Here is a 15241-nt window from a genome sequence, read left to right as displayed (position 1 = left end):
ATTGTCGTATGTGTGTAGTGATGGTGAAGTACCAAACGCTGCCAATTGTGAGCGTTAAGAATGCAAGGCTGGCTCTTCATCTAGCGAAACTTTGTCCAGAAAGGCATCCTACCCTAAACTTAGAACGATGGTGGCGGGCAATGTCACCCATTGTGGAATCGTAGCTTTCGGGTCAAGTTAGTCTTGTTTTTATACATATCCAGCACTTTATTCCAAATTATTCACAGTTTACACGTATTTAAGAATGTACATCACTATTTACAATGAACTCACAATGGGATCACGCACGCGTCAGGCGCTACGCTATGGAATTGGCGACAACGTTAAACGAATTTCAGATACTCTTAACATGTCTTGCGCAGAGCGAGAACTCGACGAAGTTGGGTATTAATGTGACAACAAACCCTGGCAAAATTTAAAGCAATGACGTGCTGCAGTTATACGCAAATAAGATTATTAGGACACTTTTCGCACTTTACGATATCTTTGTTTCAATCCATGTCTCTACCCATTTCCCGACAACTCAAATCACTGGGTATTCGCTGGTCTAATGGGTGGAGCACCGCGCTGTTGTGCTGAGGTAACTGTGCTCAAAACCAACTGTCTGACCAATTTGGGTCACTGACCAAGTTTCACTGGGTATGTACCGCTTTTCAAGTGATCTCTGTCACACCAAGTTGCATCACTGAGTATGTGCCACTGGACCTCTTCCACGCCCACTTGGATCCCAGGGTATGTGCCGCTGGGTATTTGGCAATGACTATGTGCCGATCTCCAATAAACCATTTTGACGTAAACTTGAGTCACTTGTACGGGTGGCTGGTTATCTGCTAGTCTTCACTGAGAAACAGATCTTGTAAAATTTATCCGATACTGGGTCAACTCGAACGCGCGTCATATACGGTATACACACATAACCTTCTCTGCATATATATTGAGACTGGAGCCTTGCATGAAATTCGCAGTGATGATGCCGCTAGACGGTGCATGATGTCGACAGGGATGTGCGAGAAGAGCCCTGCTGCATGTGTGCCTCATACAGGACACGTTAGTGTGGTGGCGAAAGAGTGTGGCACAACATTGCTTCAATGCTGATCGACATTCATCGTTAGACACTTTCAGCCGAAAGTTTTTTTATTTACTTATTTACTTAGATATAATGCGAGCAGCAAGTGCTGCGCAAGCAGAAGAAGGTAAACATAGTAGCGTGTATGCTGCTTTGGATGATAGGTCATTAGAAATTACCAGCCGAATATACTACAGTCGTTACATACATGGTGTTTCATTTCAGCTGCACCAAATGTTTAAAAATTGCCTGTAGCAGATAGCACAATTATAATCTACCCTACTCGATGAGCCGGCCGCCATTATTTCCCCGAGAAATCAAAACGCCCAATTGAATAATTACCATAAATACGCTAAATAACTTTTTGATTATTTATTTTACGGCACATCTTTCAATCTACGAATTATAGCCGCTGCGCTCGCAAGGCTTATCCACTTGGAACGAATTCACAGGACTGAACCAGTTTGCAGATAAAAATTTTCAAAGCGTCCGACGAAATAATCTGCATGAAGAGAGGAGGCCTTAGGTCAAATTCGTAATAATTAAGCTTCTACACTACGCAATCAATGGTTTAATAAGAACACTGCAAGATCTTCACAGGGATACCATTTTCATCAGCGCTGAGCTGACATGAATGTATTCAACAAAATGTATTGACGCAATAGAGTGGCTTTAATGCCAATACGTTTTTGCCTTTGTACTTAGTGTGCACATAAGTACTTTTATTGTGTTCTTGCAGTCACGGCTGTGACCTAGATTACCTGTCGGCGAACCAGGAAATTGTGCCCCAAAACTACCGAAACTATTGTGTTGATTCGCTGTGATTGAATAAAAAAAGGAATCACAGGCGGATGTGCCGTCACAAAGAGCTCAAATCCAAATCTCGGGAGTGCTTTATTCGTTTATGACCTCTTCCCCCCTCCCCCCCCCCCCTCCCCCGTCCGGGTTACCTGACGCATGGTTGAGCATACAGCATTACCGTTGGGAAATGCGGCAGAAGCATCGCAAAGAGCGATTGCACAAGTGCTCAGTGATGATGATTTTTCGCAATGTTTTTTTTTTCTGGGTAAAAATAGAATTGTAAACAGATAATTATTTCAGGCAGCAAGCTATTGGGGGGCTGCGAAGCAGTACCCAACAGCCCTACATATGTCAAAATTTGTTCAGCATCTTGCTTGCTTTACAAGTAAGTTCTTTGAGCACCTCCTAGCTGTACTTGCACGAATTAAATCCAATTCACGGAGGCGATCACAACAGAGTCCCCAGAGTCGCATTCACTTGCCCCTATAGCATCATTAACTTTACGTCTGCTACTGGAATGGATCACAAAACACCAAGTTCCATTATATTTAGACGCGCAGGTCTACTTAAAATCATACATAAATTGTGATGTAATGCTCGTAAGCCACGCGATATTTTTCTCTCCAAAGGGTAACAAAGGCAAGAGCTACGTTCACCTTATGGAAGTGTACGAGCCAGAACTGGAGAGGACGTCGCGTCTTTTCAACACCATTGTGATTGGGCTCCGACAGGAGGAACTGCTGCTTGCCTACCCAATGAGATATGTGGGGGTGAGTTGTGACTATGCAGCAATTGTGTGTAATTCTATTCTAGTGATCATTTGTGCGGTTGTAAAATAATATTTCAAAACTACAAACGCCATAGGCAGCTTGCCAAAGGGGTCACTATAAAGCAATTCATAGACACTCATGTCAGTTCACTGTTCTAAATAGCGGAGAAAGTATTACTTGACTTCATGGCGCCCTAATACTTTCGAATACGCCATGCAGTTAAGAGATTTTCTATCACCTACGGTTACGAATCGTCATTGTCTTCATTGCAATCTTACAATGAACAGGCCATTTTAGCAGCGGAGCTGTTTCAGCCAGAGGTTGGCCCGTATAGCGTAGACCAGAAACTGCGCCTGGCGATGGCATCACCACGCGTTGCCTAGCAACCACTTGGCACAGCTGCGCCTCGCTTCGCCGCCGCTCCGCACCGCCACGCCGAGCTGCTACGACCCCGCACCTGCTCCATCTAGTCACGACATCACTTCGCGTCGCCTAGACACCACATGTGCTTCACTTCACCTAGACATGTCAACGCTTCGCCAGGCCACGTTTTGAAGTGCGTCGTGCGCACAAGCGAGAATCTGCGCTTCGGCAGCGAGCCGATCCGGAATACCGTGCTGAAGCTGCAGCCGAGAAGAGGCGTCGTCGAGTCGAAGATCCTGAATTTCGAGAACGAGAACGCGAGAGTCTGCGTTTGAGTATCCAGCGTCGTCGGTTTTACAACCCTGGCCGTAGCTTGGTCGATCGCAAGCTCCGCTGTTTGCTCCAGCCTTGCACCACTAGTGCAAGCTGCGCAAATGTTTTTACAGCAACGATAAAATTTATGCCAATTATTGGTGCGCTGTCAAAAAAGTCGCAGGTTTGCACGAAAGGCGTAGCCTTCATATCATTAGCCAACTAATAGATAACTAAACTAATGAAGGTTTTGTTTGATTGTCCATGTAAATAAAATAATAATAAATTAACAAGCATAGAGCGGCCTGCGACAGGCGAGAGCTTGCTGTGCTTGCTTCGAGCGCTTGCTGTCATAACGGGGCTATCACACGACCGGCTCACATTAAGACACGGACGGACGGACGGACGGACAGACAGACAGGATGAGCGACACTGCCAAGAGTATTATTAGACCTTAAATATTTCCGTATTTACCAGAAAAACGATACCAAACACATGCACAGAACCACAAGACGGCAGAATAAAACAGAAAGAAAAAAGATACAGTCAAATGCCTGTATAGCGAAGGGCTTTGAATCTAAAACATACTTCGTTATACAGGTGCCTTCATTGTGAAGGTCGCGCAGCGTACGGCTCACAGTAGAGCAGGCTAAGCACGTTCAACGAACGAAAATTTAATTTACCATTAATTCAAGAGAGACTTGGTGAAGTAGTTAATATTTTTGTGTACACTTCGTCTGACAGAATGTGCGACTACGGCAAACCCTATTGCAGCAAGGTTCACATCCATGCTCTGTGGGTGCTACATAAGGTAAAGCTGCAGATCGTCGGATGCTGTTGCCGAATGCCGAATACTGTCGAAATTACTGACTTGTTTAAAGGATATCCATCACTGTTGTCTTTGTTGACATTCGCGTGATTGCCACCCTAGATGGCTTTGAAGACTTCATTGGTCGATAGTTAGTACTACCTCAACATGCACTCATGAAATGTGACTTTTCTGTTATGCGTCGCACGCACTGATGCTTTGCAACAAGCAGCGTACGAGTGGCGCGATTTTTGGAGCAGTGCAAAAGGGCGCGAGTCAAGTGCGTCGCTAGAGCTGCCGTTACCGCTAGCCTAGCCCATTCCTTGGTGGCGTCCTTGAAGGCAATTGTGCGTGCAGAACGCAAACATTTACGCGTCTTCGACGGCTCATATCATGCTTTGCAATAAACGACAAATACTGGTTCACCGCACATACGAAAGATCAGAATTCCGCCATATAATCAATCCTTTGTTATGGAGAACATTTCTTTGTAGAGACGTTCGTTGTACCGTCGTTCGACTGTAATAGTTTACTGGTTTCATGTCGCATGTTAACAAGTTTCATGTCGTCTGTAGCCTTCTGACAGACACAAGGCTACAGACATGTCATTGAAACATCTATCTCTTTTTTTTCTTTATGAGGGAGGCTTCTACAATTTCCCTCGCAATCGTGTTCTTGCAGGTACAGTTTATAGGTTTATAGGGTCATTTGAAGCCTTAATATTACAGTTGGTACTGGTGCTCGTCCTCTCTCAACTTTGTCTTTGTATATCTTAATTTGACCCACTCGTCCTTTAGCTATATGTCACCAAGTAGCCCAGCAAGAAGTGCTTTAACAGCAAGAAGTGAGTTAAAACGAAGGCGGTATCAAGAGCGATGACATCCGGGAGTCAACGCTTCGTGCTACCTGTTCTGTCACTGCATCTCTAAAGATTGCTAACGTGACCTCAACGCTAGCCACGCGGGACCACAGGGCGCGTGAATCCACCAGCTATATGAACTCTCAGCTCACATTTGCTCCCGCCGCAGATTAATTACCCACAGGGCAAGCTCGACGCCTATGCTCTCAGTTCCACAGACACCCATGCACAGTCAATGTCAGGCTAGAGCAAGAGACTCGCGCTCTCCTCCCCTAGTTTGATCACTTGATATCCAACATCGAGCTCACGGGAAGAGGGCGCGAATCAAGCCACCACTCTTCTCAGCTCACCATCGCACACTTTTCCTGGCACCCAAAACATGCGGCGCGCTGCGCCAACGTCCCCTTGACAGCAGGCCTCTGCATTCTGCTTAATAACGTCATGATACTACGACTGAAATGTCAATTTCAAAGCTCGACGTGACGAATCAGTCGCACAAATTAGCATGACGTCAAAGATAAAAAAATCCACCATGGTCTACTCGGTTAGACAAAATTAAAACTTGCCCAAAGCGACGAAGGGACCGGATTTGAGCGAGAAAACGAAATTTATCGCACTGTCACTTTACACCGAACTTCACCGTGACGGTGATGGCGAAAGTTTGCTTGGAGTGTCCAGATAATAGCTCTCGCAATATATTATAATAAGAGATAATAAGAGCTAAAGTTTGGGAGACATTAGCCGATGGCAGCAGAAACCTAGAGCCCAGAAAACAAGGTGATTTAAACGATTACGATTGGTCTGGTAGACAATGCACTCATTTCTCTTTAAATGAGGCGAAACAGGTTTATGTGAGGGAGTTTATTGTTTTCTTCTCCCGCAGTACATCCAGGGATTATAGTCCTAACTTGTAGACTGCGCAAGTATAATGTACAATGGATTTCCATTCAAATTATTGCAGAGAATCATGGCGCATTCTGGTGCATTAAAAATAGCAAATGCTTTTAGCAAAATCTCTTATCCGCTTACGTGAATAAAGACACAAAATGGTATAACTACGCGGGGATAAATACAATGAAGGCGCAAGTTGAAGAAATTAGCAACTACGGCTGAAAAATAAACATCAGTGCTTTAACCGCCACACAGCCGTTACAGACAAGCCTACACAAGCATTGTCTGTTTACAAGTCCTTTATCGTAAGGCGTGTTTCATATTTCAGCACAGCTGCGGTGTCTAGACATTAATATGCCGCGCTCTGCACTTATTTCTTCTTCTTTGTAAAATATATTTTTCTACACTTCTTATTTGTATTATGACATGAGAATTATCTTGCTTTCCCAGCCCACTGCTATGCGTGATGGCTGAGGGTCTTTAACGCCAAATGCAGAACATCACGAAACAGGCGTATAATTTAGGTAATGTGGAACGCTACTATGTCACTAATAAAGAGAAACCAAATGCTTCCTTACGGTATTGAAGCATGGCTTTAGAAAATGTAATATTCAAAGTGAGGATCCCTTAGAATACACTTATATACGGTTCACTGCGCAAATAACGCTTTATATAACCAAAATACACCTGTGTTGATTGATTGGCATTTTTTATACGTTTATTCTCTAAAAGACCGTGAACGGGAAGGTTACAGAAAAGGTCATGGCCCAAGATACCTGTGACTTGACCGTATGCGCTGGATACGCGAAGAAGGTTCCCAAGGCAAGTGAAGTTGAAAATATGCCCATGGTTAAGCGTACGATTCGTTTACAATAGGGAAATTTGCTGCTTCAGGGTTACTGCTGCAACTGCGAGCGCAACAAAAATTGCACTGTACACTGCTTGAAGTACAGCCCCCTTTGGTAAGTGCTGATTTCTACGAATGTTCATCGCAAACAGTGCTCACTAACATCGTAAAATATATTCCCTTTGTTATAAATAACTTTAGAGTATGCACTAATTATAGATTAAATATACGCGTAGGGAGCTCAGGTCTTCGGCTTTAGTGAACCAATGATGAACAACGTTCTTTTCGCTTCACAGCTTGCAGGGTGTGAAAACAAAAAATGCAAAGTTGAGAGAATTTTAAATTAGTGTGAATTGCGTATGTTTATTTGAGCTTTGCACGTGACCTAAAGATATAGTTGGCACCGCGATGCAGCCTGGCTACTGGATTAACAAAGGCAGTGAAATTTGTTTTGTTATTTTTGTCTCCTGCCGCATTTGTAGCCGCTCCAAATATTCTGAATCTCTTATATTATGCTTGAGAATTGTTTGCTTCACTCTACAATTGGCAATTGTAGGACTATTTGTGGTCACATACGAAAACCACTGGTACGACGAAACTTGTATCGAGAGTTAGCACTTTGTATCTCAATTACCAGAGGTGCGAGAAAGTGAGTCCGCTTGACTGCGCTTTGCAAAACTTCGATATTAGAAGCTTGCCTTTAAAGGAGATCTTCAACGCTGCAGTACATGCCAAAGTCAACTGATCGCTGTATAAGAACAAATTTGATTAATGACACTTTTGGAATCAGAAATATGCGTTGAGATAACTAGTTTAGTGTATGTTTTCCAAATATGTGCCTGCTTGTCGCTAATTGCCTGGACGTTCCGAAAATATTACTGGTACTTTATCTGATCGTCTTGGTATGTCATAGTGGTATAGCATGAAAGTGTACTGAGGTTCTGCGGAACCCATCAAATTACGCACGTTTTTATTAGGAAAAGGGACTGTGTAAGTGGGGCGAGGGGGTCCTGAACCAGTTTTTTTTTAGTTTCGAATAGCCCCTTTAGTTCAGGAAAAAGATCCAGAATCAACTTGTAAATGCTTTTAGCAGAATGAAAGAAAACAATTGCGGAAAGACAGCAACTTCTCTTTTTACGCAAACAGTCTACTTTGAGGTGTTATTGCGTACGTAAACTATTTCATCTTGCTATTGCGCCTTTTATGCCTCTCTTAGTTTACGAGAGTGACATGCTCCTTGCTTGTGAGCACATTTTGTGCAGCTTTGTATTTTGATATGATATGCCTTTTTTATAATTGTCCGATATGTATTCTATGTGCTATTGTAATCTTACAGGTGTTTCTTATGTCAACAATATTCACACTAATACAGAAGGTCCCCCGGAGATTTCCTACTTTGCCACCACCTGCTGTACTCTCGTAAATGTATATTTGTACACGTGCGCGCTGCCCAAATATACTTTAAACTTCTAATAAAATTGTAGGCAATTGTGACAATGAAAATTGTAACAATGAAAGACTGTTTGGCCCGAAGGAGAAAAAACTACAGCCATTATATGAAATGCTAGAAATCATATCAGGCAAACTACGATTATGAGAACACCATTAGATATTTTTATAAAAGTACAACATAATAGTTAAATAATGCGAAAGAAGCTATAAGGCGACGGTGGAAGTACTTGATGTTGTGACGGCCGGGCAAACAGTGATGCGCGTTTTTAATAACAGCGCACAAGCCATTTTTATTAGCAGCGCTTTCATTATTTAGCATTTTAGTCATACCTATTTTCTTAGGCATAACATTGGAAGGTAATCTGTTTTCCAGTATTTGAACGTGCGTTAATTTTCGTTATTCATGTGCTTCATACCCTCATAAGGTACACCATGTCACTGCTCGGTGCCCCGGTTATCAAACAAGAGACGTATGTGCAGCTCTTCGTACAAAAGGACGGCGCCACGCTACGCGAGCGTTGGCACAGTTTTCCTGAATACCCCGAGGAACTAGTGTTGAGCGCCGATCATCCGGAAGATGCCAACAGGGAGAACACGGTACGCGATAAGCGTAGATTTGGCAGATACGCACACCGCCAATGGAAACCTATAGGGTTATCAAAGACATATTCGTTCACTGTGCACACTATTGCTTAAAATCAATAAATAGAAAAAAAGTTTTGATGCTCCTGATCATGTCCAGTAACACACTCAGCAAAACTAAAGCTGACAGAGTAGACAGTCGCTTCACTGATATCCTTGCTACCGTAATATGTCTGTCAGTATGTCAATAGGTCCCATCACTATGCTGCCGTTAGTTATGCCAGGCACTAATCATGAATTCGCGGCTTCTTTCACTTAGCATTGCTAGCTATACAGCGAAGCTATCAAGGACGCGTGCCTAAATCATATTCATATTATACTCAAATAGTAAAATTATATATCGTATAAGTTGTTACAATAAACAAGTATTTACGCTTAGAACGCATTCTCCCTGCAACCGCAGGCCTGCATCTGATGGTCCCTCTGTGATTGCGGGAAGGCCTACGTTGTGTTTATTCATATATGTTGCATGCTTCCTGATGCTCAGGTATTCTTTTATCTCCATGACTATGAGTTTTGATTTACGTAGCTATTCATCACGAGTTCCATAATTTCTATGGCTGTCCTGTGAAGAACCTACAGTTGTGCACAAGGGAAACACGTGCCCAAACAAGCTAGTGAGGCTTCTTAAACCATCTCGTATCGTGAATATATTGTCAGGTGCAAACTGTTGCTCATCAGTATTAGTGTATAGCATTGTTCAATCACGCGAGAAACCTCCAACTTTTTTTCGTAATCTTACAGTATGAATAGTGGTTTTATGCCGCAAAAGGCTCAAGTAGTTGATATATCTGTATGGCAGCCACCCACCTTTCTATTAAAGTTTATACACAAACACTTCTCTTAAGTCTGTACTATTATTAGCACTGTAATTGCGATTACATATCTCCGGTAGCAACAGACAACCCTGTAACACGCAGGTCACCGCCAGCTTCCTTTCTGAGAAGGCTGCAGAAGCGGCGTTCGTGCTCAAGAACTACAAGGAATTGCGCGTGCTCGTGCCATTTCCGCCACTGGGAATCCCCGTTGAGAATCTGCCGCCTGTTTACGCTGTAAGCATTTATGTTCCTGGGCAAATACGTACATGATCATACGCATCTACTTCACTCATTCCCAATGTTACATATCTAACGATTACGTAATAACTTCAGCACGGATATGTTGTTAGATGCTTGTGAAACTGTATGAACTTGGTTAAATTATTTCTTTCCAGCGCATTCCGCGAAATTTCACTATTGGATATACGCCTTTGAAACACCACAAAAAAGGACAAAGAGCCGAAATGAAGTTTATCAAAACTGGTAAATGATATGAAAATCTAGGTTGTAACGTCGACTTCACAACTCACCACACGACTTTACATATTCTGCTCTGTTCAAAAAAAAATCATTTCTTTTTGCAATATCATTCTTCAGGTGACGGACACTTTGTTCCCGAGCGTCTAGATGCTGCTTCTGGCATGTAAGAGTGGGATATATAAAAAAATGAAATTTTACGGTCGTAATGCACAAGTCAGTGAAAATACCTGACTGATAAAGCCAATCTCTCTATTTTATACAGCTTTCGCAAGGCTATGTGCGCTCGTTTTATAGAACTGGTTGCTCGTCACGAGCATATTGTGGGGTATTTGCTCTAGAAGAAGCGCAGTGGTGTGCGAATATTCGAAACTTTCCAGTGACAAATTCAATAATGTCCTACTAGGTTCGGTCTTCTAATCAAAATGTGACTATTCGTAAATGCGAATACTTTTCAAATACTTTTCGAATGTCTCAAGACGTCAACTGCACCAAAATAAACAAAAATTGGAGCAACAGTACGGCGAAGTTTGATCCCCGAGGGCAAAGTACAGATATAAAACATGAGAACCTGCGTAGTGGAGCAGGCTAGGTCCCTTAGGTAGCCATATTTTACAGGGTGTACAGCGATAATTCGCACTCGGTGTAGAGCAATGTGCGCGCGGAGAAACTACTTGTTTGCTCCTAATGCTCCCGTTGTGTGTTTACTTAAGAATAGTAAATAAAGTTCAGGAATACTGGAATGTGAATATCGTTTTATATTGTTGCAATAACGGTTATTCACTAGGTAGACATATTCAAAAAGTATTCGATATTTGATTCGATTCGCTTCTAGCATTGTTCGATTCGTATCCAATTCAGGCTTAAAAATCATGATTCCAACACCGCTAAAAACTGTTTAGGCAGAAAACTCTGGACTACAAGAACCCTGCTTCAAAGGAGAGTCATGTATGATTCTCAGGCTGCACCGTAAAGATATTAAGAGTCCTCTGCATGGTTGCGACAAAAAAGGTATCATTTTAGGAATGCGTACACCTCAGCATAATGATGCTTTGGTTTGATGCGTTTCGCACCTATCAAATCCATGCCACCGTTTGGAATGCAACGAACTTCATAACTGCTCGGTTTAGGTTTTAGGGTACAAATAAGTTTGTATGATGAAATCTCAGTTGTACCTTATAGTTCCTTGCTGGGCAGGAGTGGTTTAGTAATAAATCACGTTTACTTTTACGTCGGCAGAGTAAGACGAAACCTGTATGCAAATGTACCAGGAGACTTTCGCATAACTTCCTGACAGCCCGTCCTGACAACCCATGCAAGGCATGTCCATAGGCGTTAGGCGTGATTAGAAGTAGATTTCAAAAAACCTAATAAAAAATCAATGCACCCCAACGTTCTGAATTTAAAACCAAACAAAGAATTTACCCGAAGTTATAGACGAAGCGACCAATACTACGCGACCAATTGGAAGACATATAAATGTAAACACGAATCGATGTCAAGAGTAGTGAACATTAAATGATCAGATCCCTGACGAAGAAAAGTAGTTCACACTATTCGAAACTTTGGCTGCAGACAGAAGCGTCCTTTCTTCACCCATTCTTGACCGCTGCTAAATTTCGATTTCTTGGTCTAGGAGAGGCGACAAAGTTTCTTAGATTACGGAGACGTTGGCCTAAACAAACGCATTCCGCCACACACCAGGGTAATTTGATCGTACAATTTACAGAAAGGGTCCGACAGTATTATGCTGCTTCCAAGCAACTTGACGAAGCCTGCTGATGTCATGGAATGCATAAACAAGTCCTTGGCGGCCACCCCCGAGCACTGCCATCCTACGCACAAGCGGTAAGACTGAAGCAGGAAAGCGGCCACTAAGATTGTATAAAGAATGTGATAGTGTCAGCATTTATCAGAATACCGAATGCAGAAGTGTTGATAATTCTGCAAGAGATGTACTGCCTCCTCAGATAATGCCTTTCACTGCGGGGCACACTGCATGTTTGAGCTTTTAAAGAGAATCAAGACCAAGGCATTCGGAGTGTTGTAGTTGTCTTTGGGTCCTTCTCTCTTGGATGCGACTATTTCTACTTGCCGCTTTTAATCTTCACTTTTCGCTTTATTTACTGTTTCATTCTACATATTGCGAGAGTTTTGCTATAAATAACAAGCTTATTTTACGGAGAATGAGCTCAGCGCAGCTGAGTCGCAGTTCTCTAACCACTACATGGTCTGCTTTGTTAGAACAACAAAACACTGACATTGCTTCCGGGTTACTTCGTTAGGCCTGTTTAATTCAATTTTCTCAAAATCTGAATGCCTGAACTTTTGAGCTTCCAGAACTAATAACTTTACTGACACCTCTGACATGCTTTAATTTCGATGGGCCTTTTTATGCTGATACTGTTGGTGCCCCTTACGTACTTATGTGTTATTCCTCTTTTCTTGTTTGTGTCTATTACTATTTTGATTACTCCTGTACATAAACCTCCTCCCCCAGCCTATGAGTATATAGCAGTAGAATGAGCTGCCAGAATCAAAAGGTATTGAGTGTGATTCAGAATAATTTTGGCCGTTACTGGCAGCCTGTTTCCAGAACTAATAACTTTACTGACACCTCTGCCATGCTTTAATTTCGATGTGCCTTTAATGCTCATACTGTTGGTGCCCCTTACGTACTCATGTGTTATTCCTCTTTTCTTTTTTGTTTCTATTACTACTTTGATTACTCCTGTACATGTTCCTCCTTCGTGTAATACCCCACATGAGGTTCTTAAGAGAGAATAATTGGTGATGACGATGATGATGATAGTGATGACGATTATGATGTAGGCAAGCCTTTGATTTGCCTACATAATGACTAAACTATGCAATAATTGTACATGCTTAGTTTTCAAAACAAGTCTGCAGACCAATTCGGGAAAACATCAAAAAGGGAGATCGTGGTGAAGTCTTAGATTAGCGCGATGTCGTAGTGTATTTGGAGAAGTGAGCTCCAGAAAATAATCTACGCAGTTAATATCTGTGCGCTTGTACAGGTGCTAAAGGTAGTAAAGTCCCACTTCTACCAGCAAAATGCACGCGTACTTTCATTTACTTTGGGTGCTTTTGTAGATTTGTAACTTTTATGTACATGGAGTGGACTACGTTACTCCATCCTGACCTGAAACTGCAGCAGTTTCCTGAATGCTGAAGCACTTAATAAAATGCCCCCAATATGTATGCATAATAAATTTGGTTCGTTCTGCAGGTGCTTGGAGGGCGAGCCATACGATATTTTCCTAGACGAAGAGGTGAGGCAGGCCAGTTCGCTTTCTGAATTAGAGGACACTTCTGTATGAAGCAAATATTACTAGTACCAGGACTAGGTATTTAAAGAATAATTAAGAAAAAATTGCTCACACTGTTCAAGCAATTCACCAAATTGTTCTTTTTAACATCCCGGTCAGTTCCTGTCTTTCCCGTTACCTGGTTCATAAGTGCATTTCTGAGAAAACAGCGATATTCTGCGTGTTCTTGTTTATGATAAATAATTTAAAATGTAATAGTTATTGAAGCAAGAAACTATTAGATGGTTTGAAAAAATAAATTTAAAGAGATTTGTCGTTTATGCTTTATGGGCCAAAAGAACGATGTGATTGGGACGTACGCCGTAGTGGGATCCTGCGGAATTAATTTTGACCACCTAGGGTTCTTTACGTGCACGTATATTTTAGTACATGAGGTTTTTTTGTTTCATTTCTCGCTCATTGAAATGCGGCCGCCGTGGTAGGGATACGAACTCGCGTCCTCGTGCTAAGCAACTCAATGCCGTAACCACTAAACTACCACAGCGGGTTGTGATGTTAAATATCATTTTGAGGTGTCCTCAAAGCTTGGTTTACAAACTACGACATAACACATAAACATGAGCCTATTTGCTCATCTTAAATTTTCCCAAGACACAAGAAGAAGTGTAAGGTGTTTGATTGCTTCGATTACACAACCAAGCACGAATCGCTAGGAAAGTATAAACAGTCAGAATGTCGATCGATAGGTACGACCACGCAGTGTCTTGCGGGTAATCATTCTTCACTTATGTCTACAAAGGTAGCCCAGCATACAAGATTCGTTCTCGGAAATGTCGGAACCGTTTGTCATAAAAATTTCATGAAATGTCTATGTCGGAAATGTGCACTATTTTCCTTTTAGCGGGTAACCGTTTTTCATTACACTGTCGCTGTTTCCAGTTTTAACTCGTTGCGCGACACGAATACACGGATTTCAAATTTCTTGAATGTTATCAGTGATTCTATAGTGAAAGGCATTTCTCTACTCAGATTGCGCGTGTGACACGAATCGTGTTGCACCTTCTCGAATGTACGCGATGGATTAATCTGGCATGCACACTGATACATGGTACATGTTACTTGTTGCGGACCTGACCCATAAGTTCGTATTCGATGACCGACGGCTGTGATCACTGCTATCGTGAATGTATCAGTATTTTCTGTGCTCATTGGCACAGGTTAACGAAATAGTTAAATTCTCGGCTCATGCTTTCAGGGGTGTCTAAATTTTTGTCGTGTCTACAACCTCATATATTACTTATTGATCAGTAGCTTTAATGTTACGGGTTGATGAATGACCATAGAGCTGAGACACGCAAAAAACAGTCTCTCCATAAAATATATGCATAGATAATATTTAGGGGCAGCTTATTGTTTTTTTCTCAAAATGACTATTTACAAGGGGCCGTCGGTTCCCTACTATGGTAACGGACCTATAAATGTATCCGAAATGCGCACTAATTGATGTCTCTCCTTTCGTAAAAAAAAAGCTGAGTAGCTCACGTCTTCTCGCTGTTCTTGTTCTCTCAAGAGAACTTCAAAGCAAATGCTCTCACTTTCTACATGCCTCAGAAAAACTCATTGCTCTGCTATATTGTGATAACTTTTAACTTGTTTTCAGGACGTTTTTAGCAGTTAGTTGCTACGCAAATTAACTGACCTTCCGTGTTGGTAGAAGCTGCACCAGTAATGCAGTAATAAATTCTTGTACCTTACAACCACCGTGCGCACGTGAATATTACTCTTCTCGATGATTTACTCTGCCCATATGAATGCGCTGTTGAGTGGTGTTCCTCTTAATACAAC

The 15241-nt window shown here is 42.1% G+C and overlaps 1 protein-coding gene across 1 annotated transcript; it reads left to right on the top strand.

Moving 5' to 3' along the window:
* Positions 1-8600: 8600 nt before the first annotated feature.
* On the top strand, positions 8601-11958 carry LOC125947157 (uncharacterized). The gene is made up of 3 exons (XM_049671538.1): positions 8601-8766; positions 9732-9863; positions 11836-11958. The coding sequence occupies exons 1-3, from the start codon at positions 8602-8604 to the stop codon at positions 11956-11958; spliced, it is 420 nt and encodes a 139-aa protein (XP_049527495.1). The 5' UTR covers position 8601.
* Positions 11959-15241: the final 3283 nt, after the last annotated feature.

Source organism: Dermacentor silvarum, chromosome 7 (assembly GCF_013339745.2).
Source record: "Dermacentor silvarum isolate Dsil-2018 chromosome 7, BIME_Dsil_1.4, whole genome shotgun sequence".
Classification (NCBI taxonomy): domain Eukaryota; kingdom Metazoa; phylum Arthropoda; class Arachnida; order Ixodida; family Ixodidae; genus Dermacentor; species Dermacentor silvarum.
Note: the sequence above shows the minus strand (reverse complement) of the source record. Positions and strands in the feature narration are given on the sequence as shown.